The sequence below is a fragment of the Strix aluco genome, chromosome 6, assembly GCF_031877795.1.
Source record: "Strix aluco isolate bStrAlu1 chromosome 6, bStrAlu1.hap1, whole genome shotgun sequence".
Classification (NCBI taxonomy): domain Eukaryota; kingdom Metazoa; phylum Chordata; class Aves; order Strigiformes; family Strigidae; genus Strix; species Strix aluco.
Window position 1 is genome coordinate 17,401,324 of NC_133936.1, and position 26,615 is coordinate 17,427,938.

At 52.1% G+C, this 26,615-nt stretch overlaps 1 protein-coding gene across 1 annotated transcript; it reads right to left on the reverse strand.

Annotated features, from left to right (window-relative positions):
* Positions 1-750: 750 nt before the first annotated feature.
* IGFBP5 (insulin like growth factor binding protein 5) lies at positions 751-25,987 on the reverse strand. Its single transcript, XM_074828834.1, has 4 exons — positions 24,676-25,987; positions 5,962-6,188; positions 5,686-5,805; positions 751-5,277 (listed from the first exon to the last, which is right to left on the reverse strand). The coding sequence occupies exons 1-4, from the start codon at positions 25,004-25,006 to the stop codon at positions 5,146-5,148; spliced, it is 810 nt and encodes a 269-aa protein (XP_074684935.1). The 5' UTR covers positions 25,007-25,987; the 3' UTR covers positions 751-5,145.
* Positions 25,988-26,615: the final 628 nt, after the last annotated feature.

Consider the following 26,615-nt stretch of genomic DNA (forward strand, 5'->3'; position numbering starts at 1 on the left):
CGTGGCCGAGCCAGCCGCGAGTGGTGCAAATAGGATGGGGGGATATGTTTTAGAACACCGCTGGCAACACACGGTCCCCAGTGGGGGCCAAAGAAGACGTTTTTTGCGTTCCACCCTGCTCTGGGTGCATGGGGTGATGCTGGTAGCTGGGGTGGATGGAGGGGATGAGCGGGCACAGGGGGTGGGAGATGAGGGAGTGTGTGGGTGGAGGGAGAGGCTGGATCCGGCATCCGGGAGGACACGGGGCAGTGGGGAAAGGTCACCATGAGGTGTCTGAGGACCACGGTCTAGCTAGGCTGCCCAGGGATGGCACAAGGATGCTCTTGCACACTGGGGCAAATCTCCCTGCTGCCCAGAGAGGGCTGAGGCTCAAACATCCTGTCTGATTCCAAACTGTGGGGCTCAGCATGACCAACAGCCAGGCCCTCTTCCCTCATAATCTGTCTGAACACAATTACCCCACTACCACATGCATGCAAAGAAATTGCTAAAAAAAAAAAAAGCAGGGCAGCCCTGCTTTAAGGGCACTCTAAACTCAAGCTTGCAATTTTACAACTGCCTTAGCATATTGTTCTGGTATCAAAAGCTCTCCTAAACCATTGCCACTGTGTTACCCCGTGCCCTGTACCTCCCCCAGCACCCGTATGGGTCTGGCTGAGCCCCCCCAGCGGCACAGCGTGGCCAGCCAGGGGGTGCTCGGTGTTGGAGCAGCTCACTGGCACAGACACTCCACGAGGGTCAGGCACAAGCTAACTGAATGCATAACTTTATTAAATAAATGCTTTGTCATGAGAAAAGACAAAGATCAAAGAGTAACATAAATTATAAGTTGAATAAATAGTATACAGCAATCTTCACTTTTTAATAAAATGTGAGATTTTTTTTTTTAAGTACAAAATGCTAAACAGAGCATTAAGCTCTTCTTCCATTGTCAGTTTTTCACAAACTGCTTTTTTTTTCCCACCAGTAAGATTATGAGTATTTCTTGTTTACTGGAAAAAAAAAACAACAACAAAAACAAAACAAAACAACAGAGCTACCGTATGTATGTAAAGCTATAAAAAGCTACCGTAAAATGTGTAGTGAGTATTGCTTAAAGATAAAAACCAGGCAGGAAACTCGGAATCTGGTGTGTTTTAACAACTGTGTTACAATGGTGGGTAACGTGCGTGGTGACGTCTGTCCCGGTGGCAGTGGCGGGGGGCTGGCAGGGCTGGGGAGGGGGGCACAGTAGGCAGGGCTCCTAGCCAGCGCCAGGACAGCGGTCTGGAAGTGAGGTGAGCTGTCAGTCGTTAAATATACAATGCTCCGTTCGGGAAAAAAAAATCAACAAAAAAACCCCACCCAACAACAAAAAAGAGAGTTTTCATGGGGGACAGGGAGAAAAAAGAGAAGGGGGGGGGAGAGAGCAGAGAAATAGTGCAAAATGCTCTTGTACTAGTGGTTTTCGAAGTCCACTGCAGTACAGACAAGGGGTAGCCCAGCCGCTGAGCGCCGCTCCCCGGGGAGGTGTGGTGGAAGGTCTGTCCTGACCCCTGCGCCATCCTTGTCCTCTCCTTCCCAGCCAGCATTCCGGGCAACAGCGGGGGCTCGGTGCAAACACTGTGGCTGGAGATCCCCGAGCCTCACGCCTCCCCTGATGCACAAATTGCCAGCACTTCCCCACGTGCCTCGACCCCTCCTGCTGCTCACCCAGCCTTCCCCAGCTCCCAAATCTGCCCTTTTAGTTTTCTCACCCCAAATGCAAAGGGCACTGAGAATGTGAACACCTTGTCACTGTCGCCCCTGGCGGGGGGCCAACCCCTCCTGAATCCACTCCCAGTCTGACCCAAGCTCCAACCTCAGTCCTAAATATTAGTGCAGCCTGCAAACAGCCTCGTCCTGCCAGGGATTCTCAAGGGAGCGGACGGCTGGGGGTTCTCTCAGTGCCCTGTCCTGGGAGCCGAGGTGGCCTGGAGAGGTGAGGGTGGTTCAGCCCCCTCCTTGCATCCTCCTCCCCCCAGGTCGGTGGGGACAGGACAGGCAGTGCCATCCCAGCACTGGATGTGCAGCAGCGAGGGAGGCTGTGCGGGATGGATTTTGATGCTCTGGGCTCCTGGGGCCATGGCTAGACTCGCTTTCTAGGGAGAGGTCAGGTAGGCACCCTGTGTCCCCCTCCCAGTGTCACCGTGGTGGCCACATCATGAGACCACCACCAGGCCCTGTGAGCTGACCCTCATGCTGCAAAAGCATCAGCCCGAAAGGCAGGGTCCATGGCCCACTCCCATCCTGCCCCAGCGGCACGTCTCCTTTCTCTGCAGCCAAAGGCTTTCAAGTTTTGGGAAATCAAACAACAAAACAAACAAATGTATAAAAAAGCAAGAAAGAGGGAGAGAGGAGGAAGGAAGGGTCCTGGGGAAGGTGGTACTGGCCTATAACAGGAGCTTTTTCACAGGGATCGGTGAGTGGAGGAGATGGGAGACAGGGGTGACAGTGGCGACCTGTGGCCCTTGGGGTTGGCACAGGCTCATCCTCCTCCTCCACCCATCTTCTTTACCCCATTCTTCACCCCACCTTCACCACACCATTAACCCACCACCCTGGTCAAACCAACCCTGCTCCATCAGTCCTGCGGAGACTGGAGGGGTCCCTCCCTGGCCACAGCACCTGCTGTGCTCCCCTCCAGCAACATGAGGGTCACACCACTCTGGCAGGTTGTTTTGGGGGGCAGATCTGCATTTGGTGGCACTCTCCCTTCTTTTCAGCAAGGGAAGATGCCTCGCCCCCAGCTCCAAACACGCCTCACCAGCTCTCTGTGGAAGTCCATTGACAAAACTTGCCCCCACCATAACTCCAGGGGAGATAACCACAGGGTGTCCAGTCCTGCCCTCAACTGGGGCAAGTGTCCTGGTGGGGGGCCCACGGGGTGCTCGGGGGAGTGGTGCCATGCCATGGAAGGCTATGAGGGGGCTCAACGGGTGATGGAGAAGAGTCTCCACCAGGCCCACTTGGCATCAAATCCCTCTTGTCCCATCCTGGCTGGCAGGGACCTGGTGGTGCTGCAGACCCCCTTTCCTCTCTGCCGAGCTTTGGGATGCTCAAAGGGACTTCGGGGCTGCAGAAACATTCCCCCTCAGATCAGCCGTGTCCTTTGACCAGCACCAGCTGCTGTGTCCAGCCATGGCAGCAGGATGTGGTCCCCAGTGGGTGCGTGTCTGCCCACTGTGACTGCAGCACCCAGACCCCATTCGCTTTCCTTTCCTTCCTTTCCTTCACTGCAGGATCTCCTCCCAGCACCAATGTCCCGGAGACCCTTGTCATGGGGAAATGAGAGGCAACAGTCTCAAAATCAAATGTAAAAATTAAAAACAACAAAAAAGTCTGGAAGGCAGGCGAGGGTTGTCCCAGCACGCCAGAGGCAGTGGGTCTCCGTGGTGCGGTGGCTGCTGTCACTGAACAAGGAGCTGGGTCCCAGGTTAAAGTCAAAGGCCTGTCGCAGGATCTTACTGTAGGGTGGCGATGTGAGCAGTATCCTCAATGCGAAAGGATGGAGACTAGTGTTTTCCTACCCATGGGAAAGGCTATAAACCATCCTTAACAAAAATCCAAGACAAAACAAAGTATAGGTTTGGGTTTTTTTCCCCTGGAGCAAACCACTTTTTTGGCTGTGGAAAAAAAAATAAAATAAAATAAAAATCTCCATAGTTGGTCTTCCTCATGGCAGCAAAGGGTGGTGAAGAGTTTTGGCCCCGATCCCCCTGTTCCCACATAGGGATGCTTCAGTCTGGACAATGATGGTGTATCTGTGGGGTCGGCTTGGATGCAGCCGTTGGTGTCAGCGGGGCCCTGATCCCGCAGGCACCGGTGCTTCTCTGTAACTCTGCTCCTGTGCTTAGTCCGGCAGGTTATTATTATTGTTTTTTGGGGGGGCAGCATCTCTCCCCCTGCTTAGTTAAGCCCTCCAGATTGCAAGTTTCGAGGCGAAATTTTGCAAGGAGGAAAAGCCACGTCCGTGCACACACACGCTCGCACATACGCACATGCATGCAGGTGACAAACACTTCCACACCTAGATGGACAATGGTTAAAGTCCCGCTTGTCCAAAAACATTTCTGACCTCCCGTTTGAGAGGAACCGGACAGAGAAGGATATCTTTTCTTTTTGGATTATTTTTTTTTGAAGTCCATGAATATTTCTGGGGGGATATTCATGCCGTTACAGGAGCTGTGCTTCCCTCCCTGGCTCATCTCCAGACACGAAGCCAGCAGTCCCACTCCTCCGCCCAACGTGTCAAAAGCTGCTTGGATCCGGGGTGGTCGTTTCAGACTGAAGTCAAACCAAATCGACTTGAGTGAGTCCCAGTGATGTGGGGAGGAGACTCTGGAGGACTGCAGCGAGGAGGGGGAATGCTTGTGGTCACAAGGTTTTTTTCTTGAGACCCTTTAGAAAACAACTAGCTAACCCCCCTCCAAAAAAAAAAATTAACCTGCCCGAAACCCATACTGGAAAATCACCAACTCGGAGAGCTTCCTACATTGGGGTGGCCTCTGCTCAGGCAGCACTGGGGAGAGGCGCGGGGAGGCATGGGATGGCGGAGCGGCCGTGGCTGGTTTGTCTCTGGCTCTGTCCTTTCCTTGCTGAGTCCTTGTTGTCAAGAGGCTGCTATAGATTCCGAGTCCTCAGTTTCTTCAGAGTTTGTTTTTCTCCTTTTCTTTTCTTTTCCTCTTTTCTTTTCCTCTTTTCTTTTCTTTTCTTTTCTTTTCTTTTCTTTTCTTTTCTTTTCTTTTCTTTTCTTTTCTTTTCTTTTCTTTTCTTTTCTTTTCTTTTCTTTTCTTTTCTTTTCTTTTCTTTTCTTTTCCTTTTCTTTTTTCTTTTCTCTTTTCCTTTCCTTTTCCTTTTTTCTTCTCTTTTCTTTTTTCTTCTTTTTTATTTTCTTTTTTCTTTTCTCTTTCCTTTTTTTTTTCTTTTCGCTTTTCCTTTCTTTACTTCTTTCTTTCCCTTTCTCTGTTTTTCCTTTTCCTTCCTTTCTCTTTTTTCTTTTCCTTTCTTTTTTTCTTCTTACATGAGATGAAAGGAATCGGAGTCCCGGGGCACGGGGAGGTGCGAAGGGGAGGGTGGAAGGGAGCCTGGGTAGGTAGTGATGGGGCAAAGGGGAGGGATGCGACTTCACTCCACATTGCTGCTGTCGAACGCGTGGCACTGCAGGTCTCCGCTCAGGTAGTCAGTCCCTGGCAGCTTCATGCCGTATTTGTCCACACACCAACACAACCCACGCTTCCGGCCTCGGGAGGGCTTGCACTGGGGAGACACCCAAGGGCAGAGATCAAGAGCTGACCACCAAATGCCACGTGGCTCCCTCACGCTGGGGGTCAGGATCAGCCCTGTGTTTTGCCCCTTTCACCCCAGCGATGCAATCCCTTGGGTAGGACCTAGCTCCTGCTCTCTGCTTTCAGCACATCTCCATTCCCACTGCTACCCCAGCCCCAGGCTCTCTTTTTCTCCTCCCACACCAGCTCCTTCAGGATGCTCGCCTCAGGCTGCACAGCACTTGCAGCCATTAGCAAGGCCACCCACCACTAACTGTGCCTGGAGATGCTCACAGCAACCTCCTCACCAGCCCAGAAGAGGAAAAAACTCCACCCTTTCCATCCAGGGCAGCAGACCCTCCCTGGGTGGGAAGCATCCCTCCGTGGGGCTGTTTCTTACCTGCTTCCTCTTGTAGAAGCCTTTTCGGTCGCAGTTGGGGAGGTGGACAGCACGGGGGACCATCCGCTGGCTGCTCTTGAGCTCCTGCAGGGATGCCTCCATGTGCCTGCGGCAGGGGCCCTGCGAGCAGGGAGAAGATGGAGCGTGAGAAGGGGAGCACCTGTGGCAAGTCTTCAGCTGCAGATGCCCCCAGGTCCCCTGTCCCCCCGCACTGGCAGCTGGTCCCCAGGCCCCCTGCCTGCGGGAACCCCGCAGAGGGAAGGTGAAGGCACCCACCAGCTCAAACTCTTGCCGGAGCTCAGGGATGACGACGCGGGGGTGTGCCGTGTTCTCTGCCATGCCCACAAACTTGGCCAGGGTCAGCTTCTTCCGACGGTCCTTCTTCAGGGCCTCAGCCTTGAGCTCGGAGAGGCGCCCGTGCTTGGGCCGGTAGGACTTGGGTGGGTAGGTCTCCTCTGTCATCTCTGACGTGGTTGGCTCCTCATGCTCTCGGGACTCCCGTTCTGGAAGGGAAGTGTTACCAAACCGTCAGGTCTCCAGGAGCTGACTGGGGCTTGCTTTTGCACAAAGAGCCTCCTGCCTGACCCCAGAGGACATCTTTGCACCAGGCAGGATGGGAACAAATGACCAAAGAAATCCCGTTGCCAGCTGCTGCCTACAGCCCTGGCTTTATCCCACTCTGTGGGACTTGGTGTGGCTTTTGTATGACCCCTGAGCTCCAGACAAGAAGGTGTCTGAGGGCATGGAGGAGCTGGGGATCAGGATGGGCTCCTATATACAAGGCCACCGTTGTTTGAAGTGTGTCAGTGGAGAAGGACTGGTGAGAGGGTTATCCCAAACCCAGAAAGGACTATATGACACACAAAATGTGGCAGAGAAGCCCCTCTTTAGCCATGGTAGAGGATTAAGTGACAAATTCACACCCCACCCCACCCTGCAGATGCAAGAGCAAAAGCCAGGGATGCTCCAAGATGAGACAACTCCAAAGTCAAGGTCAATCCCACAGCAAAGCCACCATGTGGTTGGGCAGACATTTTGGCAGTGATGACCAAGACATGGCTGACAAATCCTGGGATCTCCAGGGTCCTCAGTCTGCAGCCCCCCACTCACAGGACTGAACCAGGCCCCGTCTGCTGGCACCCACTGAGCAGTTGGTAAAGCCCAGGGTGGTGGTGCCTGACCATGGCTGCCACCGATAGTGCCGACGGCAAGGGAGAAGCACGTTTAGGCTCTGTCCGTGGCAGCTGCCTTCCTATACACCCCCTGGATCGCACCAGCATGACCTGCGCGGGCAGGATGCAGTCAGGAGCTCTCTGCAGTTATATATAGGAGAGAGCTGGTGACAGTCTAAACTTAGATGACTTGTGACATTTAGTACAGCCACCGGAGTGAAAACGGGTTATTTCTGGACTAAATTTGAATAGAGTTTAAGACTCCTGAGGCTCCTGGTCTTCCAGTCCCTGGTTCCCAGCAGCCTTACACTGACATTAGGTTTGTGCTGGGGCCAGTGGTCAGGCACGGGGTAACCCACTGCGGCAGAAGGAAAAGCATCAGAGCAGCTGGAATCCCTCCCTGTATGGTGTCTCCCGCGACTTTGATGCCAGTGAACCTGGCTCATCCTCTCCTGCAACCCTGTGGTGAAGACAGCAGGGCACCAATTTTGCCCCTCCTTGCAATATCACTGTCGGAACAAAAGAAAAAGGCTCAAGATGAAAATAAAAGTGGATAACCCACCCCCAACAAGGCAAACAGGAGCCTCCCTGCACACCAGCTGCTCCCTGGAGCCCAGATGCACCCAGGGGGGAGGAGGATGGCTCTTCCCAGCCAGGCTGCCCAGGGGTGCCCAGGGGACGCCCGGCGAGGGGGGACGGATGCGCTACTCAGCGGCAGATGGCAGCACCGGCCTGTCACACGCACCCAGCCGGGTGGCCTTGGAGGTGGCTGAGGGGACAGGCTGGTCGCTGGGCCCCCAAGCCTGCCACTACTACTCGTCTCCTCTTCCTCCTTGCTAAGCCAGACCTGCCCTCTGCCAGCAAAACTGGAAAGCTTTCCACGGCTGCTTACTTACTAAAGCAGCTTTTTTTCTTCTCTTTCCACAAGAACAGAGCTGGGTCAGCATCCCAGACTCAGCACCCTCCTAACTGCCCACAGCAACATGAATAACCCCATTCACCATCCCTGGGACTTGCACATATCCCCAGGATTGGATTCTCTTGCCATTTTGCCCCTTGATGCTCGTATGTTTGGGGTCTTTTTTCTTGATGCAAGATTCAAAGGCCCCCACAGATTGGGGATCCTCTACTATAAGGGGATGACAGACAAGGGATAGGGAAGAAATTGATTAAATTGGGAATGATCTTGTCCCCCAGGAAATGACACTGTACAAGGTGCAGTAGAAGAGCATCCTCTGCCACAAAGGTGTTGTGGCAATCTGAGGTCTGAAAGGAGACCGGAGACATCTGCAGTGACTAAGCCTTTCCACGGCAATGAAACACACTGTGATCTGTCCCAGGAATCCCCTCTGGCACCAACTGCCAGGGCCAGACATGGCAGAGCCTGGGCATCTCCCTGGGCTGCCCTACGGTATTTAGGGGGAGGGGAGGATTCACATCTGCGCAGGCAACCCTACAGTAACACAAGAGGGGCACAGCTCATTACCTCTGCAATAACAAATATGAGAGGCACAGCTACCTGGGCAAACCTAAAATAACAAACAAATTGGACAAGGGAGGGAGGATCCAGTCAGAAAAACAGCACGGGGTGTCCAGTCCCCAGGACTTGTGATGCAATGAGTGTTTGCACCAGCTCATCCTGCTCATACAGTCAGCAGCTTCAGCCTCTGCAAACACCTTATTTCTCTGCTTCCTGCAAGCTGACAGCTAGCCAGAGCAGGCTGGGAGCTGGGGCCAAACGTGAAGCCCTTTTGGCAATGGGGGATGGGAGCCACAGGAGCCCAGTGGTCTGCAGTGGGAGCTGAGGGCTGGAATGCACTGAAAGCTGCCCAGCTCCCAGCCTGAATCCAGTGCTTCCTGCAGGGCCAAAAAAGCACCTGGAACTGACACCCTTCACCCTTCCTGGCATGCACAGGTCCCTGTTCAAGCAGCGATACGACAAGGGATGGCTGTGGTGAGGCTCCTCTGTCTGCTGCTCAGCAGTGGTGTCTAGTTTGGGTCTTCATTTCCCAGCAAGAACTCCATGGACGCGTTGGAGGGATCCCTTTCCTCCATCCTCTGATGTTTTTTATAGCCTAATTTCTTTCAGCAACAAGGCTGAAGCAGTCCCTGCTCATGCACTCGACTATCTGTTCCCTAATTTGATACTAACAAGACCATTTTGACAAACTGAAGGGCAGAGGTCTCTGACACACAAACTCCTGACAAACCCTGGGCAGCTGGTGAGGGACCTTTCCAGTGCCAACAGGAGAGGGAAAGGCAGAGCCAGGGCAGACAGCACACACACCCTCCCCCCCTTCGCCTCCCAGCTGGCTCATCCACATCAACCTTCAGCCACCCGCTGCAGCCAGGACTAGACACCCATATCAGCATCTCCAGAGCCCCTGCACCTGCCTGCCCATCCTCACCCATCAGCTCACTCGTCAACAACCTCCATCTGCCACCTCGGAGCTGGCTCGTGGCAGGCAGCGCTGGCACCACTGCGCCTTTGCTCCCGAGGGAATGCCAGCAGGAGCAACGCCCAATTTCCCCAAATGAGCCCTAATTGTGCCTGTCTGAGACTCAGGAAGGAGGCTGGAGTTCCTCCTCCCTTGCTGTCAGGATCTGGCCCACTGCACAGCCCCTTCCTGCCTACTCTTATCCATCTTGCCAACCTGGTGATTAGATTTCTGGCCGGCAGCTGTTTGCAGAGGCAGAGCATGCTACATCTCCATATTTCAACTATGGGCACAAGGCAAGAAGGCCCTACTCACCGCATCCCCAGTCAGAGGACAGCGGGAAACAGGATGTGGTTGGGTCTCACATCTCCATCCCTTCTCCCCACTCCTTAGGAGGAGGTCCCAGACTCCCTGGCCACACAGAAGAATGACATTGCTGGCCAAGCTGAGGATGCCTGGCTAGCCTGGAGGTGAGACCTGAGCTGTAGCCACCTCAGGGGATGTTGACCCTACAACCAAGGCAGGAGACTGAACTCAACTCAGAGCCACCCCATGGCTTCATGTCTGGTCTGATGCTGCAGTGCCCATGGAGGAGCCAGGGAAAGAGGGGTGAGCATCTGGAGATGGTCCTGACACAAGTTAGGCCAGAAGGAATGTGTTGTTGATGTCCTAATTCATGCAGGCTCCCATGAGTTCTAAGAGGCAGAAAATATCCATAGCAGAGCGTGGGCCCCAGGTCTGTGGGCTTAGTGCCCTCTCCCAACTCCAGGCTGGCCAGAGGGAGCTGCCTAGCAGGAGCCATTTCCAACCCTTTCACCCTGCCCCTACAGAAGGGACATGGGACTAGCATATCAGGCAGAGCTTCTGGGAAGCTGCAAATTGCTCCTGTCCAACTGCCTGCTGCCCCTGACAGACATCACCAGACAGAGCAGCCAGTGCACCTTCCTGCACCTGGGCCAAAACCCAGCCTGGGTGCTTCAGTGCTCCAGACGTTTTGGACATAGAGGGGTGGGTGTGTGTGTACACATGTGGGTGCGGGGTGTGTGGGAACACCACCTCCCTGCTTGCTGACATTACAGAGAGGAGCACGAAGCTTGTTCCAAATGGGTAGGAGGCTTGAATTTTCGTAATACATTTTCATCAGTTTCTGGCAGGAAGGTAGGAAAAGTATCTATTGACTGCTGCTGCTAATGATCCGTGCTCGTTACATCCACAGCCCACTGCTAGAGGACTTGCTGTCCTGTTCCAACACCCAAAAAAAAGCCACATGCACCTAAGAAGGACAAGCTTACAACCATAGCACAACCTTGCTAAACAACCCTCTTGATTACTGTAATGATTATTATTATTTACAGCATGGGCACTCATATAATAGACCACTTAAGCAGGAAGGTGTTGGAGAAAGACTTAACCGGGATCTCGGTTAAACCTCTAGCTTCACAACGACAGTAAACCTCACTGGTAGAGACCTTGAGAAGTTGCCCAGTTCCTCCTTTGCCCCCAAACTCGTCCATCTCCATTCAGAACTGCTCATTGCAAGACGGAAATTAAGGCTTACGTTACCCAGGGCTGAAACTTTGCTGCTTAGAGAGCAGCGTCTCCCACTGAACAGTGCAGTGCAACAGTGCATAACGTCTCTGCTCTCCACTGGAGGAGGATTTACCCCCATGATGAAGAGCCACCTCTCAGTATTGCCATGAAGAGAATATCCCCAGCTGCAGGACTTAATGAGAGACTCCCCACCCTTGACTTTGGGCCTGGTGGCAGCTGTCTTTGGAGGACCCCAGTTTCTGTCTCATCGCCACTTAAAACAATGTGGCATTTTCCAAACCTAGCTGGGTGATCTCTGACACCTTGTCTTTCTTTCTGGGGGGAGGGACAACATTTCGGGATCAGACACTAGGCAGCTGATGCTGGCAATGGAGAAAGGAAAAAAGTTCCTATCAATCGGGACCCCGAAGTGCTAATCAGAGCCAGATCCAGACACTTCTTCCAAGCTTCACTCATAACAACATCTCCCCAGCACAAACAGCTGCAGACTCCTATCTACGGTGGCTCCATTACCCGCCCAGCCTCACGCTGGCTTCTTATGTCTTCCTGGTGGACTTTACACACACACGCAGGCAGAGTCAATGATGGCTGAAATCAGTGTTTGTCTTCTTCCCTGTATCTGCCAGAGGGACAGGATCCTTCCATTTCTCCTTCCTCCCCCATCCTTTATGGTACTGGTTCTTGCTGGGCAGCACAAAGCAGTTTCCCTGGGGTGCCTGTGGCTGGGAGAGGAGGAACATCGGTGCTGTCCCCGAAAACAGCTTTTGCACTTGCAAATCATGTTAGAGATGTAGCTACTTTTCTTCAGATCAGGTCTTATACAGGAAGTCTATGCTCAGGTCCCTGGCTGGTAAAAACCCTCACTGTGTATTTCCCCCAGCTGCCCTTCCCTCTTGTCTCCACTCCAGAGGAAGGGACATGCCTGACCTACACCGAAACATCCTGGGATGGGCAGGCAAGTTCCTCCCCAACCTGAACTTACACCTGTGACCATGACAGTAAAACAAAAATCCCTCCCTCCTGGTCAGCACACGGGGACAGCTGCTGTGTTTGCACTCCCAAAATGCAGGCAGGGAAGGGATAATGCAGGCAGGGAAAGGATGCAGAGGTCATCTCATCTCGCACCCTTTGGCAGCTGGAGAACACAACTGAGCAAAAGCATTCCTGAGCTCCCTGGAGGCTGCTGGGATCAGCCCAGACAGAAGGGAGCTTTCACCACCCTAACGAAGAACAGCTCATTTATGTTCCTGTCACAGGCACAACCCCCCAGCATGGGGGTGAACGACCCCAGCCCCTCGTCACAGCCCCGCAGGGGTGGGCAGTGGAGCCGGCCCAGGCGCAATGCCCGAGGCAGGGGTCACCGCTCCCGACCACCGCCCTGGTGAAGTCAGGCAGTGATCTCAGGCGGCCGCCCAGCCCGAGGCCGTCTGGCACCCACCGGAGGAGAAACAGCCAGGACCGGGGATGCAGGCTCCAGCCGGTCCCTCCGCTAGCCCAGGGCGTTGGCTGCTGGAGAGACAGCTGCAATGTGCCTTGGACTTTCGACGAACTTTTGTGCTTTGGTGGGGACTCGACGGCAGGCCGGCGTGGCTGGTCTGGTGGGGACTGGTGAGGGAGCATGCTGGTGATGTTTGCAGGCGATGAGAGACTGGGAGGAGACACCACACACTGAGAAGGACAGAAAAACAGCAGCCCTGCTTGGACTGCCACCCCACGTCCCCCAAGTCCCAGAAATGTGCAACAGGCATTTACCACAAATCTGCATCACATAATGCCCATCCGCTAACACAGAGGTGTTGGGGCTTTGCTGGATGGCTTAACTCTATATCTAAGTCATTGCAGAGATGCTGCACCCTCCAAATTGTGACCAGCCCCATCATTTCTCTTGGGTGCCTATTTTAGGGTGGAATGACATTTCTCTGGAGGCTCCTGTCTCTCCTGTGACTCCAATGGTCTCACTTAGGCCTCCAAAGGTCTGAAGTTAAGAAAGATAAATCCCACCACCTCTTCAGTACTGGTCCCCTTGCAGCCTGCAGTGCAGCTCTCATCATCAGCAGCGCCAAACTGTTTAACAGGCACAGGGGCAGTGGTAAGAAAACCCAGACCCTATTTCCTTCACTGGGGATTAGGTACCTCAATGGCTGCCAAAGGCAGCAAATCACCTTTGTCCCCTACCAAAGATGTATGATCAGGGTCCAAATAGTCCATGGCCCAAATGCCACACAAGCTTTTGGAAGAGAACTCTGGGCTATTCCAGTACCTTAAATCCCTGTGACAGCATGGTGAAAGTTGCTGGGACCTCACTCTTTTGTCCCACAGAGACACCTTTAAAGAGAAGGATATGGATCAGTACGACCAAGCTCAGAGAAGAGATGGAAAAGCAGCCAGAGGGCTGGAAGGACTCAACCCTAGGTTAAGACTTAGCTTGATTCTATTAAGCCAAGGCCCAGTAGGATGCATGGGAACAGCTCAGGAATACCTGAAGAGCCTTGGAGAGCATGGATGGATGGATGGCAGAGGGATGTGCTATACTGTGGCCTTTTGGTTTTTAAGTTTTTGTTTGGGCTTTTCTGAACTAGCCTGGAAGACCAGCTCTTTCTCAGGAGATTTCTGTCTCCTCAGCAGAAACCTGCGGATGCAGATTCTGCTGCATCAGCCAGGGCTCACCTGCAGAGCGTGAATATCAGGTGTTTGGGCTGCCCCCAGGTTCACATAGGATTCATGGGAAAGGGAGATCATCGTCCTGATGACCTTGGTGTCCTCATACAGAGCTGGATGGGGGAGAAATGCAGCGCAGCATGTGGGAAAGGAGCGCTCAAGGGAACCAGCTCATGTTTTGGTCTGCTCTGGAAGCACAGGGCCTATCTGTAGGAACGGATCTCTGGGTCAGCACCACTTCTCTGCAGTGCCAGCAAGTGCCACAGAGGTGGGAGAGGTATGGCTATGGGAACTTGAACCGTAAGAAAGGATCTGCGTTGCTGTATGCCAGATGATACTTTACTGAGCTGCCCTTCCTTGCTGCAGCCACAAAATAAAACTCCCTGGGAGCAACTCTCTAGATCAAGGAGAAAAGCAGGTTTAGAGATGGGGAGCTCCATGATGTAAGCTCCTTCCCTACACATCTAGCAGTAAGTTCAGCAGGCTCCAAGCAGAATCTATGCTGTGCTGGAAGAGCCAAGCTTGGACATCAGCTGGAGGGCTGGTCTAATTCTGACCTGGGATGTACAAGCAAGGACTGGGGCTCACTGTTGCCTTTGACCTATCTCTTTCTCTTCAGAGAGCTCCTAAATCTGGCTATGATGAGTTCTCAACAGAGGCCTGGGATGTAGCAATGCACATACAGGACACACCAAGTTCAGGTGAAGGTCTGGGCCTCTGTGCTGGACCTGCAGTGTGGCCAGAGACTTGGGGTTCCCAGCAACAACCATTTTGGTGCAAGATGGAACCTAAAATGTCTAACCAGTAAAAGAATTGGGAAACTTCCCAGAGTTTCTCCCTCCGGTAAGATGATGAACAAACATCCATCCATTACAATTAAATTATGCCGACAGGCACCATCTTGCAAAATTGCAGGCACTCTGTTTCTAGATAGCTGCTTGTATCAGCCTGACATTTCCTCAACAAAGTTATCTTCCAGGGAACTGAACTGGCAAGTGGAGGGGAAGGAAGTATTTCAGGATTAGATTTACATCAAGAAGCTCCTGTTGCTGATGCACTGATGATAGGAAGATAAAACATATTTCCTTCATATCATCTGGAGACTACAGATGTTCCCCATTCCATATGCTGAAACTGCAGAAGAAGCTGAGAGCTGAACTGAAGAACTACCCAGAGAAATCTAAATAAATCATCTTTCAATATTATAGTGACCAAGACATATTTTTCCTTCCTGGAAAGGATGAAATCATTCAGTCTTTCCTAGTCTTGCATCTTTTCCAACAAAGCCACCCTAGCGGCAGATTCCATCAGTTGTAATAAAGGTGGCAAAAAAACCACGAGACTGTCAAGGAACTAAGAGCAGAAACAAACAAAGAAGGAAAACTCAGGGAAGAAGATTGCATGACAGTCTCTGCCTAACTGACAGTAAAGGTGAGGAAAATCTGAAGTAGCTCCTGACAAGCATAGTTTAATTATTTACCAGCAGTTTCTCCATAGGGTTCATCTGTGTCAAAAAGACAGGAAAACCCTTCCTAGAAAACAAACATATTTTCAGGTCTTCTGAATGAAAACAAAAGGGTGCAAACTGCTCATCTGGCCACCAGGTAGGAAGGGACCACCTGAAAAAAATCTTGCTATATCTTGGAATGAAGGGGCTGTGATGGGTTGGAAGAGAAGCCTAATAGCATCCATCAGCTGTCATTGTAGGAGAAAGAAGGGGATAAGGAGGACTTTTTCAGATGGAGGTACCTCAACAGCAGTGGTAGGGGAAACATCACTAGGGAGGAAGAGTAGGTAGCTTTGCCCTCTTGGACTAAATGGGGCCTGTCTCCAAGACTCTGCTGAAGGTGGGTGTCAATATACACAAGATGTCAAGAAACCTGGACTTGAAAGCGGGATGCTGCCAGGACGCTGATACTATTCTGATCAGTGAAACCCAAATGTGACAAATCATAGTAAAGCCAGGTGCTAAGATGACCTTAGAAAGAGAACCATAACCAGGAAGAGTGTTGCTGGGAGCCATCAAACACTGAGATATCAGTGTGGATATTGTAGCATTTTACCCTGAAAACAATGTGCAATTAAGAGGACACCTCTATATTAAAGGAGATGATCCTGAGAAGAAGATGTCCTACCAGAGATGTAGCCACTACAGTTTATGCTAAGCTCTCTGGCCTGCTTATGGATGAAAGTGGCTTTTGCCTTTTAGTCAGGGTTTTGAATCTGATTTAGTTTCATACAGAGCAACTGGCCTACTGGAACTGAGTCTGGGAGAGGCTGCTCCCACTGGAGGCTGGTGGTCTCCGTCACAAGATCCATCCTCACTTACGTTATTGAGGGTCTCTGTCAGCCTCAACAGCAGCCAGTAACTGGAAGAGCCAAGAAAGCCAAATCCTTTGTCTGCCCCAGAGAGAGGTGAAGGCACATCAGATGGAGTCTGGAGATGCACCTGTATGAGGTGCTGGATGAGAACTGGTCCAACACAATTATTTCAGGCTGTGATTGAAACCTCCAGCCTACCCTGGATTAATTTCTAGGCCTTCAGCCTGATTTTCACAGCTCTGTCTTAAACCAGATGGAAAAGATCTGTGAGATCATCCATTGCTCATCTTTGTGTCAGCACCAGATGACACATCGTCACATGTACTGTACAACCTGACTTTTATGAGCTCCAAGTGATGAGATTTCCACCTCTGCCCTCAGGACTCCCTTCTACTCTTCTACTTTTAATCTCTCAGTCTACCTAAGTAGTACCACAAAAAAGTACCAGAAGTTTGATGTTCACACTCTGACAATACTGATAAACAGAAACTTGCTCAAGCTTGATCCTAACGGATGACTCTTGCCTCTCCTAGCCATCACCCTCCCTGCACTGTACCACTGCATACACTAACCATTTTCCTTTGGTCCAACATGATGCAAAGATGCTTTCCAATGTTAAAAAAATATCACAGGTTCCTTGATGGAGTGAAGGGTGCAGACCTCCATTCTGGGGTCTGAAACTCCAAGAAAAGACAACTGATCACCCTTTGCCACAGGTCCAGAGCCTTTCTGGAATGATAAAATCCCTGTTGCACTTCGTTGTTTATCCTCCAACCTCAAGCTGCCTCTGCTACTACAAAACCAAATAACCAAAACAGTGAAATCGTTATGAAATTATGTGGTAAAATTTCACCCATTTTTGCTGTTTCTTCAGGAAAGCAGGAGTCACAAGTGAAAGCAAAGTGACTGTATGTCATTTTGTGTTCAGACATTATTAAGACATACATGTCACTGTGGCAGCATCATAATTGACTGCTGGACAGGTATAGGACATGCAGTCCCTCCCTAATAAAACTTTTTTTCTTTTCCAGCATCTCATTTAAATTAAAAAGTAAAAGCCAGGTTCTATAGTTGTTCACTGGCTTATTTAATTACTAGATTTGCATCATTAGTCCAGTCATAACATCTGATTTCTTAAGGATGAATAATAAATGGGTCTGTTGATTTAATTGTCTTGTGAGGATGAATCCCATCTGAATTTGGAAAAAGAAAATATTTCTACTGATTTTCTACAAAAAGAATTATGACTATTGGCCAACTTTGCCCCCAAAGTTACCTTTAAGATACATTCCCTCTCCTGTTTAGCTAGGGGATCATTTCCTTAAGTATCTGTCAGGATTACCTTCTTGCCCTTAAATAGCAACCAGACCAGTTATCTCCATCAACATAACAATTATCTCCATCAGTGAGCCAGCTGTGTTCATCCAACAAGCAAACAAACCAAATTGCAATAACAGCCCTCAAGGCAGGCAGCTGCTAAGAGCTTTCCAATCCTACTGAAGCCAACAGTGTCTTCAGACTCACGGTCCTTTGAGGACTGAGGTAGCTGGCTCCCACCAAGGGGATTAGGTGCCTGAAAGCCTATGATGGTCTGGGCCTAGCGAAAAGGTGCTCAGCATCTTGCAGGATCAAGCCCTGACAGGCTAATAGGGAATGATGTGCCAGTTTGCTGTGGGGGGTATTGACACTCCATTTCCATATTCAGTGTGAAAGAGACAGTTCTAAAAGGGTGGAGGCACAGGGAAAAATTATGGCAATATCAGAGGGGTCTGGAGAATGAGGGCAATATTAAGAGCAAGACTTTATGTAAACACACATAAGTGCCCACCAACTCCATAGGCATAAATTTAAGATGCCTCCTCAAGGTTTAGTTTGTTGACCAGAGTCTCTCTGCAGCCAGGGAAGCTTTGACCTTCCTGAAGGCATATCTTAAGGCAGGTGTGGTCTCCCAGCCAGAAACTGATGGTTAAAAGACATGGACTGATGGGCAGTTAGTGCACTTGTCCTGGAAACATCAGAAATAGGAGATCCACCAAAACATACTGAGAAATGGCTTCCTTGAGAACAAATCTGCCCACATCAAACCACCGAGAGTCCCAAATTTCTGCAAACACATTATGCTGGCTTCTACTGGGATTAACTGTGAGCTGTGGATTGACATAAACACTAAGCGGTCCCCTCAGATTGCTAGCATCAAAGAGCCACCTCAAAAACAACATCTTGCTGAGAGTTGCCTTGGCTACACAGCTGAAGGAATAGAGCGTCTCATGGGGGTTGAGTGGTGAGAGGATGGGGAGTTTCACTCCTTCATCACCAGATGTGACCTTCCCTGGATGGGCAGAGGCATCAAGTATGACCCATGCCCAGTGATCTCAAATGGGCTGTCCTGAGGTCCGTGAGCGCTGGCACAGCTGCCACCCCACTCTGTGACCCATGGGCAGCCCTGCACATCGCCCCAGGGAGATCTGGCATGGACGCCTCTCACTAAATGGGCTTGGGGGGTCCAGGTCTTAGAGGATCAGAGCATGTGGGCCAGGGTTCCCTCTCCTCCTTGCCAGCAGAGCCTCCTTGCACTTTTGGCTACACCTGTCCTGAGGATAAACAGATAATATCTATCTTTTCACCTGTAAAAAAATCTCCTTACAAATGACTAGGTGGTTATTATGCTGGCTGCCAGTGAGTTCACCCAGGCCAAACTCTTCGGATCATCTTTGACCTCTGCATGCACAATGTCTTCAAGTCCTGCTTTCTTCCTCCTCCTCAGTGCTAGAGGTTGTTTCTCCTGCCCTCAGCTTGCCACATTTCAGCAAATTTGACATCTTTTCCCAATTCAGTTCTTCTTTCCCGCTTTCCCAAAGGCCAGTTGTTGCTGCTTGGGCAAAGAGAAGACTGCAGGGTCCCAGTGCACTCAGTGCCTCTGCTGCTGTCTGCTCTACCACTGCCATCAGGCACCACTGTCCCTGACATGTGTGCTCCAGCCCTGGCATGAGGCAGGAGGATTGGCTGCCCTCTGCAAGTCACAACCTATCTGCACCTTCACTGTGGAATCTCTCAGGGTATTTAATGAATGTAGACTTAGTTCATCAAGAAAATACAACCCACCTCCAAACACAGGGAGTGAGTTCGGATCCACACAGCTGGCTGGGAGGAATATCTGGCCTCTATCTCCTGCCTTGCCTCCCCTTGTTTGATATGCTCACCTGCTGCACCTCATTTCTCAGCCCTCAGTGGGAGGATGGGGTAGGCCTGTCTGTACAACAGTATCTGATCTGGACAGCAAAATACTGATGTGCCAGTCATAAGCAGAACTGCTGCACCTAGGAGAGGTTTGTGTGTGCTGCCTGGAAACCATTCTGTCCCCAGAGACAAAAATGCTTCGTGTGTGTGTTTGCACACATTAAATGTTTGTGCAGGTGTGCGTGGGTGTGTGAACACAGGTACATGTGTGTATGCTCACATGCATATCTTCCTTGTGCATATTAATCCTGCTGCTCTGCAGCCCACATCGAGGGGCAGGTGTGTTGCAGCCAAATTCTGCTTTTATTTATGTCCGATCTTGAATTTGCACTACTAAGTACTTGGTAAAAAAACAGGCAGGATTTGCTGTGCCATAGGCCCTTTTATCTCCCTTGTGACTTAGCACAGGTGAAACGAGCTGCAACTGTTCTTAGCAGCTCACCTCATTGAGCAGAGGAGGACAAGCCCCAAGGGGCTGAGGTTCCTGCCCCCTTCCCAGTCTGCTCCCAGGCTTTCCAGTTTGGGTGAAGAGCACTGGGAACTGCCACCGCTATAACAGTTCCCACAGCTGCTCCTACATCTGCGATGCCATTTGATCCAGCATGGGCAAAACTTCCCGCGGACGTTAGGAGGAAGCAGAGCACCGCGTTCTGTGTGAGGCAGTGCCCGCTCGCTTCTCCTCCTCCTCTCCTTCCTCCCTGGCTGCCCTGACACACGTATGTCGAACTACGCGACCAAAAGAAACCAGGGGCTGTCCCAAAGCTGGCACAAAACGTACACGAGCTCTCCTACCCTTCTCTTCCGAGCCTGGCAGGACACCTCACCTCGCAGTCATGCAAATGCTTCCAGTCACACAGGACTGTGCTCACACCACCAACGTGCCAAAGCTGCAACGGTCATCTGGGCACAGGATGCTGGTGCTTAAATATCAACATGAGGAGGCACACAGCCTTCCTCCAGCGTCCCTCAGGTTTGCAGAGGCTCCCATTTAAGGCCAGCCCCTGTTCTCTGCTGTGGCGGTACAGGCACTGGAGGGGCTCCCTTCGTTCACCTGGAGCAGGTCCAGCCTGACAGTGCTGCACGGGGGCTCGGGACCAGCTCTATCACTCATGCACGCACGCACGCATGCACAGAGCCACGTCTCTTCTCCGGTGAACTCTGCTGGCACCCAGCAGGAATTTCATTTGTATCAACTACTTAATATTCTTGCTCTTTCCTTAGAAACCAGGCTGCTGAAAAATCTTTCCAGCCAAGGCCCCTCCTTTCCTGTTTGAACCACCCCATCCCTCCCTCCCCCATACACACACACCGCAGAAACCCAGCTCTCTTGCTGGCACCTGATAGATTTCACACTTTTTTTTTTTTTTAATATATTGTTATTGTTGTTGAAACTTCAGATCAAAAGCAAAATGGAGATTTTCCTGTTTTGGATCTGAGGCTTTGCAGGCCTGTTGCTACTAGCTTTTCTCCTTGACAGCTCGGGAGCTGCTTTGCACAAAAGACCTTCCGCTCAGCACCAGCCGGGTCCCTCCCCGAGCGACACATGTTCGCAAGCCAGCGCGTCCCAAGCGCCCCGCTCCCACGACCCCTGCTCTAACCCCACCCTCGCCCTGGACCTCTGCGCGGGGCTGCCCACCTGCCCCGCCGCATCCCCATCGCTCGCCCCTGAAGCCCCACGTCCCCGAACGGGGAGCAGAAGAGCGCAGGAAGGAGAAACAAGGTGGGGGGGAATATGTCAGGGAGGGATAAAGGACTGCACTGAACACTAGCTGCAGGAAACTCGGGCTCGGCAGCACTCGTCCTCCGCCTACTTCCAGCTGACGCAGCAAAGACGATTTTCTTCGGGCTAGTTCTTCAACCCCCCCCTTTCCCCTCCTGGTTATCATTGGCTCACGGTTTCGTGAGGAAACTTGCCAAGTCTTGCTCGCTTTCTAGAAAGAGAGCAGGAATGAGAGAGAGGAGAAGGAAATATTTGACAACCTTTGTTTTTCCACGAGCCTTTTAGGGCAGCAGGCTCCAATCTGTGCCCTCCACTCCCCGGCGCTCGGCCTGACCTTGCTGTCTCAGCAGGAGGAAGTCTGGCAGGAGCACAGGGGAGAAAAATGGAAAGACGTGGTGTATTTCAAAGGAAACCTAAACAAAACAGAGAAAACCCAGAATCCTGCAGCCTGTGCCATAAATGAAGCTCATTCATGTTTTTTTACCAGGAACAGTCAATTACAGCCGTGATGTTTGGCTTTCAGTAAAGGACAGTGTCTGACTGTTGTGCCAGGAAGGACTACAGGGACCATCCTGTCAGTACCTACACATCCGCCTACTTAAAACGAGCCTTACCAAAGATCCCACACTTGCTTTAATTTCAAATCTCTCAGCAAATCTGGAGCACATTCTGCCCAGTAGCTCCAGCGTTTCTCAGTACCGCTGTGCCCAGTTTACAGATGAGGAAACCGAGGCATGGTACCCGGGAGCATCTTGTCCCCAGGCAAGACATCTGGTCTACATGAGAGCCAAGCCCGGCCTCCCAGGCTTGGGCTCCTGCAATACCGCTTGTTGAGTCTCCACCTCAAGTATAAGGAGGAAAGCATCTGCGATTTTAAACTTGGCCAGCACAAGAGCAGAAATAGATAGAAATGCAGTTTGATCTAGTCCTCGCTGCTGTCACATAGTTTATTTTGCAGAGTGCTGATTCTTTCTCAGCGGTTCGCAGCTCAGGGCCAATTTTGGTCATTGATAGATGGGAGGGCCAGGCCAGCTTCCCCAGCACACGGTCCCTGCACTGCTGGCCAAACTGGCAGAGGCCAGAAAGTTCAAGTCAAACTTCATTTTTTTCCTTGCCCTGTTGCTTAGAAACACGCCTATGAAAATATACTTTGTTCTCACACGCTACCAGTCGAATGCCAAGAGAGTTTTTTCCCTCTCCCGTCCTCAGGAATTCCTGATTTATTTTTTATTTCTTTTTTGCAATCATGCAAATCTCAAGAGCAGTCTGCCGGTCTCCCGTGGCTTCTTGCAGCAGCCTTTCTGATCCAGACTCATCTCCCGGGTGCGAATAAAACCCATCGAAAAGAGCCCCCTGCGGCACTCCAGGAGTCCAAACTGGAAGTGCAGGTAGTGCCAGGGGGTTGGTTTTGCAACAAACCTGCAACCTCTTTCCTATCCCTCTCTTTGTTCATTCAATGGGTGCTCCCCATCCCAAGAAAACCAAAAGCAATGATACTACAAGGGGACCGGCCAAAGTTTTTACGCAAAACACCTGCTAAGGACCAGTTTGCTTGAGAAGAGTGATGCAGGTGGAACAAAAGGAGATTCATGCTGGGAGCAAGCACCAAAGCTTTTTCAGGTGCCTTTGGTCTGCATGGGGCACCCTCGCCACGGGTGAGAGGATCGGCCCCGCTCTTCCAGTCGCTGCTGGGTTTCAGCTGCATAGCTTTGCCTTCCCGACCACACCGCCTGCCCCTGGCCACGCACACACGCGCAGAGTAAATAAACACCGGGGATGACGCGCTCCAGGATACTTCGCATAGCTCCGCTGCCAGCGGGTTATTGCCCAGCTTCCTGGGCTCCACGGCAGCAACGCAGCTCCTGGCTTCACCCTCCACTCCCTGTGCAGGTCCCCTCCCTACCCTCACCCCTTTCAGCTCCCCTTCAGAAAACCAAGCTCAGCTTTGCTGTTTCTGGCTGATTTTAAGGGAATTTGGACATTTGAGGGAGGGGCGAAGTTATACACACAGAATTTGGTTTTGCTCTGAAGGATGGAGTGTAGCAACACAACCACTGCCTGCAAGCAGCGAAGGGGAAAAATAATAAAAGCATCAAGATTTATTAGGTGCTAGAAAGGATAAATGGATTCCTATTGCACGGGTATAAGCAGAAGCTTGCTAACAAGCAAAAATTACTTTTTCATGGACCAAAAAAAAAAAAGGGGGGCTTGTTTCTCCTTTTTTTTTTTCCGAGTGGTTCCCTAGTCCCCTGGACATGCAGACACCCTCCTTGCCTCCCCTTCATGCTGTAGCAGAAATAGATGTATTTGGAGTACAGGGAAAGTGTCCTTGCACAAGCTACAGGATCCAGAAATGGGAGTTAGAACGAGTGCCAAAGTGAAGGACTGCTTTCTTTCCTTCTTTTGTCACGTGCAAGGTGCAAACATTTCAGAAGCTTGGCTTTGAACTGGTGCTACCATGCCAGCCTTCATGCTTGCTTTTAACCTATTCTTTCTGATTATTAGCAACACCATCATTATATTTTGCAGTCGCAGATTCCCTGTCCCTAATGCACCTGCTCTCTTCACCTCCCTGGGCTAAAACCCACTGACCGACTAAAGACGTCCAGCAGTAGGCAGCCAGGAGGAGCAGGCTGCAACTATCCAAGGAGAAAGCGGGAGACTGAGCAACAACCTCGGCGGTGGCGGAGGACTTTGGGGATGGGGCAGATGGTTGCAAGGAGGTGCCCTGCCCTCCCCTGTATCTCAAGCTGCAGAGGCCAGCCTGGGCCCCAGAGCGAGGTGGAGGATATGGTGAGAGAAAGGGTTCAGGGAGAGGGTGAAGACAGGGGTGCAGGAGAGATGCAGAGGATGCAACTGGGGAAGGACTGGGATGCAGCTGAGACTAAAAGGGTGCATCTGGGAGGTGGGAGAAGAAAAGCTTTCCTATTGGGGATGGGACAACCCAGAGGTGATGACGGAAGGGGAGTGGGGGAGGCTGTGAGATGATGCAACAGGAGGTTTGACCAGGGCATGGATGGAAAAAAAAGGATGGGAAAGGCAGCGGGGGGCATGGAAGAACAGCTAGGGGGATGGAAGAGTACCCGCAAAGATGGAAAAGCAGCTGGGGGGGATGGAAGAGTAGCCAGAAAGATGGAAAAGCAACTGGGGGGGGGGGGGGTGGGGTGTGGATGTAGAAGAGCAGCTGTGAAGATGGAAAAGTAGCTGTAAAGATCGAAAAGCAATAGGGGGATGGCAGAGCAGCTAGGGGAAGTGGTGGTGGTAGAGAAGCAGTCAGAAGAGATAGAAGAGCAACCAGGGGCTTGGAAAAGCTGCTGGTGGAGGCGGTGGGGTGGGGAAGGAATGGGGAAATATCTGGAAAGATGGAAAAGCAGGCGGGGTGTGTATATGTGTGTGCGAGAGAGAAAAATCAGGCAGAAAGATGTAAAAGTAGCCAGAAAGATGGAAAAGCAGCTGGTGGTGGTGGAGCGGAATGGAAGAGCAGCCGGGAAGGCAGAAAAGCACACGGCGGGGGAGGGGGAATGGAAGAGTAGCTGGGGAGGGTGGGGATGGAAAAGCGGGCGGAAAGATGGAAAAGTAGACGGGAAGGCGGAAAAGCAAGCGGGGCTATGGAAGAACACCTGGGAAGATGGAAAAGCAGCCGGAAGGATGGGAAAGCGGCCGGGAGGGGCCGGGAAGCGCAGCCAGTGGGAGGGAGTAGACATCAAGCGGAAAGATGGAAAGGGAGCCGGAAAGGCGGAAAAGCAAGCGGAGGGGCCTGGAAGAGCGCCCGGGAAAGAGGGAAAATGCAGTCGGGAGATGGTGGCGGGGTGGGAAAAAGCAGGCGGAAAGGAGCCGGCAGGGCGGAAAAGCATCGGGGAGGATGAGTCTGGGGGAGGCGGGGGTCACTCACCGGCCTTGGCTTGCTCGCGGTAGCTCTTCTCGCTGAGGCAGACGGCGGTGCCGTGGAGCAGGGCGTGCAGCGGCTTCTCCTCGCCCTGGCGCGGGAGGCAGCGGAGCCCGCGGGCGCAGCGCTCGGTGTAGACGCCGCAGGGCTGCCCGGCGGGCAGGGCGCAGGTGAGGCAGCAGCCGCAGCCCGGCTCCTTCACCAGCTCGCAGCCCAGCGGCGGCGGCGGGCAGAGCGACAGCGCCTTGCCGTCGCAGGGCTCGCACTGCACGAAGGAGCCCAGGCACCGCGACAGCCCCGGGCAGGCGCCCAGCAGCACCAGGAGCCGCAGCAGCATCGCGGCGGGGATGCTGCGGGATGGGGCGCGGGGGGCTGCCGCCGGCGGGGGGGGGGGGGGGGGAGGGAGGGGGGCGGGCGGCGCTTGCTTTCTGCTTGCCCCTTCGGGGGCGAAAAAAAAATAATAAAAAAAAATCAAAAAGGAAAAGGGGCCGAAAGCGCAGCCCCTGCTTGCAGGCGCCCCACTCTGGGGTTTATTCTCGGGGTGCGAGACTCTCCTTTTCTTTTGGCGTTGGGAGAGGGGGGGGCGTCTAGGTTTGCTTTTTGTCTTTTTTTTTTTTTCCCTCCTTTTTCTCCTTGTTTCAGCTTTTTCTCGCCTCGAAAGGGGGAATTCGCACCGCGATCCGCGGGAGCGCAAAAAGAGAGGGGGAGGGAAGGAGGGGGGAAAGGGAGAAAAGCCTGCAAGGGGTTGCACAGCCTACAGGTTGCAGGGGGAGGCGTGGGGAAGCAGGGGGGTTTGGGGAGGTGGGACGGCGATTTCACACACACACACGCACACACACACACTCTTCCCAAAGGGCTGGGAGGAGGCAGGTTGGGAAGGGAGCAAAGTTCCTTGAAAACCAGTGTCCTGCTATTAATGCATCAAAGCAGTCAAGAGAGGGGGGAAAAAAACCGCAGGAGAAGGAAGAGGGGATGAAAAGCTCCCTTTCCCTCTCTCTTCTTCTGCAGGAGAAAAAGTCTCTCCCGACGCAGCGAGCTGCTGGGAAGCTTGGTATGAAGCAAAGTTGTGTTTCGATCGGCTCTGTTCAACCCTCCCGCTTTCCTCTTCCAAGATTTGCAAAGGCAAAAAAAGCGAAAAAAAAAAGCCAAAAAAAGGCAAAAAAGAAAAAAAAAAAAGAAAAAAGTTTTCTGCAAAGTTGGAGTGTTTTGTTGCAAAGTCTGCAGAGGAGCGGTAAAAACAGGGGGAAGGGGGAAAAAAAAAAAAAGAAAAGAGAGGAAAAAAAAATCCACTTTGTAGATCTCCCAACACTTTTCCCCTGGAGAAGTTTCTAAAGAGACTGAATACTGCAGAACAGGCTGTCTTTTAAATAGACTGCCTCTGGCTGCCTGCCAGCCCCTAGCTGCAATTTGAGATCCCAATGACACCTCAGCTTGACTAGGTGCCAGCAGCGAGGGCCCTATCAGTGCACACTCGAGCTGGTGGGGGTGGGGTGCACAGCTTCTGACTTCTGGGCTTCAAACCCCGGGCAGTGATCAAGGATAATATTATGAGGAGAGACAAGGGGAGGAGGAGGGGGAAGGGGAAGCCGAGGCTGGGGAGGGGAGGGGGGAAGTTCAGATCTTCACGGTTTAAGGAAAAAAAAAAAAAAAAGTGATTGCCATTGGATTGCACGGCAGCCTGGGCTGCAGGGAGTCTGGGAGGGAGAGGTCAGGGCTCTGAGTTTGGGGAGGAAGGGGGGGCGGTGAGTGAGTTAGCAGGGTCTGATCCTGCACGCTGTACCCTGTGCTGGTGAGGCAGGGACCCCCATCCGCTGCCTGGGTAGCTGGCGGGCTGGGGACCCTCAGAGGGGGGAGCCGGTGCGCACACCTACCCGTCAGCTCCGAAGGTGAGCGCAGGAGGGAGATGGCTGGCTGCGCGCCACGGAGCCGCTCTCGCCCGCCCTTTG